The following is a 7,856-nucleotide window of genomic DNA, read 5'->3' on the forward strand; positions in this document are numbered from 1 at the left end:
ATATTACCCCTCTAAATCTATTATTATTTGATAATTTTATTAGAGGTTCAAGAATTATACTTTTTACATATGAATATACAATTTATTAATTTATGCTAAAAATGATTTTATTTTAGATAATTTTTTTATTTGAACGATTACTAAACACAATTTTTTGACACTTGTTTATGCTTTATTATTTTCCATTAACCTTATAAAAATGGTGAAAATTCATTTGAAAGTTGTTTAATTTTTTTAGACATACTTTTAGTAAAAAATTGTTAATGTTTTCCATTTTAATACCTTTATTTTATTTTTTTATTATTAAATTAATTATGACATCATCACGGTTCGACCTCTATTAAACCTTGGTTCGACTTTAAAAACCTTAAAGCTCTCTCGTTTCCGGTTCGTTAAACGGTCCGGGATTGAAAACCTTATTGTAGGGTCCTCGAATTTTAGCTCATATAATAACCTTACTTAATATCTTTTTATTGGATATAAATTTTGACAAGTCCACCATTAGATTACATTTTCTTTCTATATCCTCCATGGTTGCAATATTTCTAAAAAATTAAAAATCAATAGCTATGTTATTAATAAATTGTTTAAATTGTAAATTTTTGTAGTTTAAAATTATGTATAAAATATAAGCTTATAGATCATATAGAAAACAATATCCGATTACCACATAATTTGACATGTGTATTAAGGGCATAAAGAACATGCAATTCAACGATTAGATTTTTAAAATATATAGTAATGTTAATTTTTTTTTAAGGAAGTTGTAGCTTTAGGCTACAACTAATTCTGTAGCTAGATTCTGCCCTTTGAAATTTTTAACAATTGAGTTTAATCAGAGTAGCATTTCAATTTATTAAAAGTTTTGGTAAAAGAGCTTCACTTAAAAGTAAATTATGTTAGAAATTTTAACTACAGCATCCAAGCAAACAAAGGGTTTGAGGGTAAAGAAAAATCTACCACATATAAAATACTATTAGAGTAATCTTTATACATTCACCTTCCTGCTATGCAGTCTTAATATCTGTTTTTTTTCCTTATATATATATATATAAAACCGTGAATTACAAATAAAATAAAATACTGTTAAAATTTTATTAAGAGAAATTAAAATTCATAATTCGTAATACAAATGAAAAGGGGAAAAAAAAATTTGAACGTACTGTCGTAGGAGAGAAAAAATTATTATAGCTGGAGAAGGATAAAACTCTATACCTATAGCTTGAATTATAACAGAACTATACCATAATAGTCTTGAACTGAAACATTTAAAGAGCATTTGGAAATGTGAGGGATTTGTTTTGATTCCAATTAATGCAGAAGTAAAGCGTGATCTGTTTCGTTGATGGGTGCAGACACACTATAATTATCTCATGCGTGATCTGTTTCTTAATATTTCTATCCCAAAAGAAAAAAAAAAAAATGAAAAATTATATTCAAAAACATAAAGTTGATAAGAACAATTGGAATCTGTTTGTGTGGTGGGAAGCAATAGACTAGCTGGTGTTAAATTTATGCTTCTAGACATTTCAATATAATTATAATAAATGATTGTATAATTGATAGTAAAGGAAGCATTGGAGTTTGTACACTAAAAACTATTTTGAACTTAAGCTTGGAGGTGGAGTTGTCACTGAACTTCAAAGGGAGATGATCACAATGGTTTGTTGAGGGTTTGGGCTGTGTCCAATTTAACTTCAAGGCAATCACGAAAGAGGCATGTGGCATTCTGCTACTACGTTGATAAGAACAAATAAAAAAAAGGTATGATAAGAACAAATAATAAGTAAAACTATAATTAAAAGCAATACATGTGACAATTAAATAGGGTAGTCCAAACACGGCTTCTAAGCCAACTTCTAGTTGATATCAACAATTAAGTTTTTGTTTCTATCTAAAAAATTGTAATAATTTGGTGCAACCACCTTGGCAATTTAAGAGGATATCCACTTGGTGCAGTCACAGCTTCTAAGTTAAATGTTTAATATATAGTATATAAAAGAAATGCATTTATTGCAATGCATCCTAACAAGTGGGTAGAAAATGACATAAACCAAGCTGAACCCAGCTTCCTTAATCATAATTTGTAATGAATAGAAATACCATTTCTTTCGGATCTAAATGTATTCAAGTCAATCAGCGGGCTCAGGTATGAATATGACAATCAGAAGGATTAGAATCCGAAAACTAAAATTCTGTACACAAAAGGCCAAGTAATGTATGACAAATAATGGAAAGCATTCACAAAAGCACTGGGGAATCCTCTAGGTCAGAGACATTATTGTCATTGAAGTTCAAAGCCAAAAGAATCAAAATTTTACCATCCAAATCCAAGACAAAGGGAGGGGAGAAAAACTCTGTTGTTTTGCTATATACAACCATGTTCCCTGTGGGGGTAAGGGAGATGTTAGGTTTTTACTATATACAATACTGTGTGCTGAACTGCTCTCTCATCGAAGGTAGACCCTCCGGGTCACATTCACTTCACATCGATCAGTGTTTTTTTCCTGCTCAAAAGAAGTTATAAAAATCAAATTTCAAGTGAAAAATGTGACAAATCATAAATGTCCAGACTGCCACTAAAAAAATTAACAAATAAATTTTTGTTTCTTGATACTATGCTAAAATGAATAAATGATTGGGGACACCATATCCAGAATATAGGAATTTTTATGGTAAACATAACTTTACAGACACTGGATGGTGAGTATAACTAACCAAATTTTTGCACTTACCTGAATAAAACAACTAACATATTTCATTGCATAACTAAACATAGTAGCTATAACAAACAAGGTATTTTCTATTACTAAAGTGAATAAGAATGCTACATCAAAAGGGGAACTGTGAATTTTACACAGCACCGTGCTTCAAAGCCTGGCTCAGGAAATTTCAGACCCATGTTAATCATAATAAATAGAGACCATAAAGAGAGTTGCAGCCTGCAGGAAACAATATTTACCCTTCCAGCCAGCCAACCCAAACTGGTTGTTATGCTATTCAATCCTGATTATAAGATGAGAGTGGGAAGGAAAGGAAACAATACATTGGCCAGTCAAATCTAGAATGTTAAAGTCTTTTTATTTTTTAGTTTTTTTTTTAAGCTAATTAAAATTTCCTTATAAAATAGGTTAACTCACAATGATGAGCACTTTGTAACTTTAAAGAATGGCAAAAACAATGCACAAAATAGATGTGATTCTATAAACTCTATATGACTATTGTTATTTGTAAGACCCCATGCACAAGACCAATCAAATAGAAGCCGGAGTAATTCTTTGAATATGAAGAGTAAGTGGAAAAATAATTTCTAACATCAGTGTATCAATGTCACATGCATAAATGACATTACAAAGTAGAGGATGAGAACTCCAATGAAGACGTTTATGAACAAAACTTCCTAATTATGAGTTATTTTTATCTTAATCAAGTTGTCTAAATGTAGAACCACCACATCGGCTATTTGTGTAAGCTCTATATAAATGCAGTTATCTCACATAACAGAATAATTCTTTGGAGGGATAAAATAGGTTCTATATTTGGTTTAAACTTAATAAAAATTGAAAAGAGTGCATTTTGCAACTAATATTAAAGATCTGAACAGAAGAGCAAAATACAGGATTCTTTGAGAAGATTAAATCAAATATCAGCCTGAACAACTGAAAATTAAGACCTGTACCTTTGAACCCACCAATCCTGTTCCACCCTTTTGTGAAGCACTCTGTTTCGTCCCTTTCTGACCCCTTACCATGACCCCAGCAGAAATGCCTTTTCCACTGCATTTCTGGCTTGCAGTCATTCTCCCTGTAGCATTCTCTTTACCAGCACCTGACAACCTGTTAAGCCTGCCTGCTCTCATTTTCTCCTTAGATTTTATTGCAGCAGTAGACAACACTTGTTGTTCATTAACTCTAATTGGCAGCAAAGATCTTGCTTGTAGAGTTTGCTTTTGAACCTGAAAGAATCGCTATAATTCATATTCTTGATGACAAAAACAGAAATTTTAAATCGTACATCTCCCACCACATAAAATGGGATGCAATAAATAAATTGCAAAGATCTTAGTGGAGATTCCCCCCACGTGCATGCACATACTCATAATTTGATGTGGGGGGTGGTGGGCAGTTTTATTTGAGATGCATATACCCATCGCGCAGTTATCTAGATGTATTTGACAAACAATCTCTATATTGAGGACACTTCTCGATAAAACCAATTGTTGGTATATAATTGTACCTATAAAATTGGATATGTGTACTTCATCACAAAACTAAAGTCTTTTTTTTTAAAGTAAAACTATAGTTCAGTATGTTGGATACAACTTTTATTAGAAAAAAATTATCGAGTGTCTCAAATTTGGACACCTTCTCACCTTTGGTTTTGCAGCTTCTTGACGAGTTGGCTTTACAACACTGATTCTAGTTCCCCTTCTAGAATTGGAGCTCCCTTCTTCAATTTTATTAGTTGATTCCTTAGATACACTATGAGTTTTTATTTTGTTCTTTGCTGCAGCAGTCATTCTCGTTGCATTTCTGCTATCTGGGGTTATTTCTTTGGGACATCTTGATGTAAATGTTGAGCATTTAACCTCATAACAAGGGTTTGATGATGAGCCCACGCTGGACTTGCCACCAGATGAGGATTTTCGGCCTCTTGACAGACATTCATCATTGTTCATCTCCACCCTTGATGCTTGTCTAGTTACACAGCTTTTCCTAAGACTAATCCTCAATTCTGACAAAAGACCACTTTGACCCAATGATTGAGTTGATACCTCCATGTGCTTCTGCTCTTGTTGCTGACTGCTCTGAGATGTAATGGTGCTTGTTGTATTGCTTTTAGAAGCCTTGTTTCCCTTCGAACATGACTGCTCTTGCTGCAGACTGCTCTGAGATGTAATAGTGCTTGATGTATTGCTATTAGAAGCCTTGTTTCCCATAGAACATGACCTACTTGCTGGATTCCCACAAGTGAACACAGGTTTAGAGCAACTCAGTATGGCATTTCCAGTAAGACTGCTTTCACAGACCAAACTCGATTTCGACCTGGAATTTCCCTTTGAATTTATCAAGCCTGATTTGGGTTTTATTTTCTCACTAGATCCTGAATCCACCCAAGAAGATTTCTCACTTAAAACCTTGACAGGATGTGGCTTCTTTAATAAAAACTCATGATTTTCTGCTCTCCATTTCTTGCTTCTGTACTTTTTGCCTCTTGACCTTGAGACTGACGGTGGAAGTTTTGGGGAAGTTGATCCCTGTAAGTCAAAGTCTGAGGTCATAATAACCTCACCGCAACGAGAAAATGCAGATTTTAACTGACGAGAAGAACACTGGTGGAACCTGAAAATTAATTCAATGTAATGGTAAGAATTCTAACTTTCAAATACATTCCAAAGTCAATTTAGAAAGACTGCGGAAACAATTGAATGCAGCAAACCAAGAGGACACATACTGGTGGCTTGTGTGGAACCACTCATCATTGCTGCAATGTAACAAGAAGAATACTATGATTGGTATCATAATTTAAATTTGATCATAAACTACTAGAAAGAAATATGGAATCCTTAAAGCAATGATATAAAGCTCACATGTCTTGGTGGTTAGAGTTAGCTTCTAGAGTGAGATCAACCCACATAGGTGCCTCAATTTCTTCCTGTACAATAATCAGCCAAGCACAAAACAACTGTGAGTGGTAATCAAGCACAGACATGTGATGATGGTCTCAGAACTAACCAAATTGACTGTCACAACGGAAAGGAAAAATGAACAGAAGATATTGGCCCTATCATAAAAGATTCCTCAATTTTGGTCTGTAAGGCTCCAGTTGGATCTCAAAAAGGGGAATTAGAAAGCAAAGGAAATTGCTATTGCTTAAGAAATTGGGTCTTAGATAAATTTTTACACTTTCTATCACTTGTGTTTATTCTTTTCATGATCCAAATAGAACATAAGGATATGTGACAAAAAATAATGAAATGACATATATCTTGGATCTTATGGAGTTCGCATTCTTATGGATCAAAATGACAGAAAAATTAAAGTTTTGAAACTTCAATTTAATTTATTTTTCTACAATTTCTCACCATACAAACGTGGTCAAATCGATCGAAATATAATTTCCAGACGCATATTGATAGAGAACTAGAATTCAAGAAATGAAAAAAAAATAAATAAATAAAAAAAAACCAATCTCTGCACTACAATTAAGTGATGTGACACCCAATCTCAAAGCTTAGAAGTATGAAATCAAACTGATCAAAATACCCAAGAAAAATAAAAACAGAAACTAAACCCACAAACACACACATACACACAAATATATAATAATACCCAGATTGAACACTAAACCAAAAATGAAGAAAACAACAAAGAGACCTCATTTTCAATATTTTCAACCCAGACACAAGTGTAATCAAACAAGTCCACACAAAGCCTTCATAAAAGTCATAGTATCAGGAAATTATATTCAAGAACCCCATGACCTTTTACCAGCAAATATTATTAAAAGCCCATAATTTCAAACCAAACCCAGATATTAAAAATGACAGGACCATGTCAAAATACACAAAACCAAGATTAAGATCAAGAACCAAATTTTAATAAAACAAAGCCAATTGTTCAAACTAAAGGATCCCATTTTGGTAATCAATAAAACATTCAAAACCCACTAAACGAATACAAAAAAAGAGTAACAGAGAATAATATCAAGAAAGCAGATTCAACAACCATTAATAAAGCTTTAAAGGAGAAAAGAAAGAAAAGAGTACCAGAAAAGACCAGTGATCATGGGCCTTTTTGAGAGCCATTTTTGTGTTTCCCTCGACTTTCTGTGACATAAAGAATCCCACAAAGAAATGATTTTGGATATGAATATCCCGCTTGCGAAGTTAGCTATTTATGTGTTTGATGAAATGCCTGAGAGTGAGAGGCTCTGTAATGTCCTCCATTTCCTTCTAATGGTTTTGGGCTTTTCTTTTCTTGGGTTTACAGTTACACTGTTAGAAACAAAAACCGAGAAAATGAGATTGGAGAGGTTGAGGCTGGAATACGACGACGTTTTTTTTTTTCTCATATTGAGGACTGTTTGATTTGTGGACTTTTTTATTATGTTTTTAAAGGTTGTGACTTGTGAGTGTGGTTTTTTTATATGATGGACGGTTAGGATTGCTTGTTCGGCCTCAAAACAATATGACCGTTGGAGGAATTCAAAATGTTGGAAGGAGATGGGACTACTCTCACTCCTCTAAGCACGCGCGCGAGGGCGCGTGCTTAGATGCTATATCATGGCAAAGTTTTAAAAAATTATATTATTTTAGGGTAAAATATTTTTTTTTTAGACATAAATGCACTTTTAGGGTTCGTTTGGATAAAATTTATTGCTGAAAACTGAAAACACTGTAGGAATATAATTTTTAAATGTGTGAATAGTGATGCGGGACCCATTTTTAATAAAAAAGTACATGAACAGTGCGCGCTTGTCCCCCTGTAGCAGAAGAAAAAAAAAAAAAAAAAAAAAGCAAAACGCAAAACGTGGAAAATTTAAGTGGAATCCAAACGCATTTTTAGTCCCTACATTTTGACTCGATTTCTATTTTGGTTTCTACATTTTATTTTTACTAGTCCTTAAACCAATTAACGCGTGACATTTAAGTCCTTATTGTCACTCAACTAACAAAAAATGCTAACGTGGCTAACGGCACAGTAAAATAATAATTAAAAAATCTATTTTGACATTAAAAAATTGCCACATTAGCATCTAAATTTTAAAAAAAATTAATTTATTAATTTTAACTAAATGAAAATTAAAAAAAAAAAAAACTCGGGAAGAACGTGAAGAAAACAAAAACTCCAACC

At 32.8% G+C, this 7,856-nt stretch overlaps 1 protein-coding gene across 5 annotated transcripts; it reads right to left on the bottom strand.

Annotated features, from left to right (window-relative positions):
- Window positions 1–1,490: 1,490 nt before the first annotated feature.
- LOC142638879 (uncharacterized) lies at window positions 1,491–7,083 on the bottom strand. Of its 5 annotated transcripts, XR_012845079.1 has the most exons (7): window positions 6,770–7,083; window positions 5,591–5,655; window positions 5,455–5,484; window positions 4,373–5,342; window positions 3,680–3,955; window positions 2,322–2,507; window positions 1,491–1,735 (listed from the first exon to the last, which is right to left on the bottom strand). XR_012845079.1 is itself a non-coding variant. In XM_075812946.1 (6 exons), the coding sequence occupies exons 1-6, from the start codon at window positions 6,836–6,838 to the stop codon at window positions 2,451–2,453; spliced, it is 1,467 nt and encodes a 488-aa protein (XP_075669061.1). In that variant the 5' UTR covers window positions 6,839–7,083; the 3' UTR covers window positions 2,216–2,450. The 5 variants fall into 5 exon arrangements, 4 of the variants coding, with proteins under 4 accessions (XP_075669061.1, XP_075669064.1, XP_075669062.1 ...); XM_075812946.1 differs by lacking the exon at window positions 1,491–1,735 and having other exon boundaries at window positions 2,216–2,507; XM_075812949.1 differs by lacking the exon at window positions 1,491–1,735 and having other exon boundaries at window positions 2,216–2,507; window positions 5,455–5,506.
- Window positions 7,084–7,856: the final 773 nt, after the last annotated feature.

Source organism: Castanea sativa, chromosome 6 (assembly GCF_040712315.1).
Source record: "Castanea sativa cultivar Marrone di Chiusa Pesio chromosome 6, ASM4071231v1".
In the NCBI taxonomy this organism is placed as follows: domain Eukaryota; kingdom Viridiplantae; phylum Streptophyta; class Magnoliopsida; order Fagales; family Fagaceae; genus Castanea; species Castanea sativa.

Excerpts from the sequence above, each read along its gene's own strand:
- LOC142638879 (XM_075812946.1), bottom strand. The coding sequence starts at position 6,838 with ATGTCACAGAAAGTCGAGGGAAACACAAAAATGGCTCTCAAAAAGGCC. Across the intron at positions 5,485-5,590 it reads AACTCTAACCACCAAGACAT|CAATGATGAGTGGTTCCACA; the intron begins GTGAGCTTTATA and ends GTTACATTGCAG. Across the intron at positions 2,508-3,679 it reads CAGGATTGGTGGGTTCAAAG|GAAAAAAACACTGATCGATG; the intron begins GTACAGGTCTTA and ends TCTTTTGAGCAG.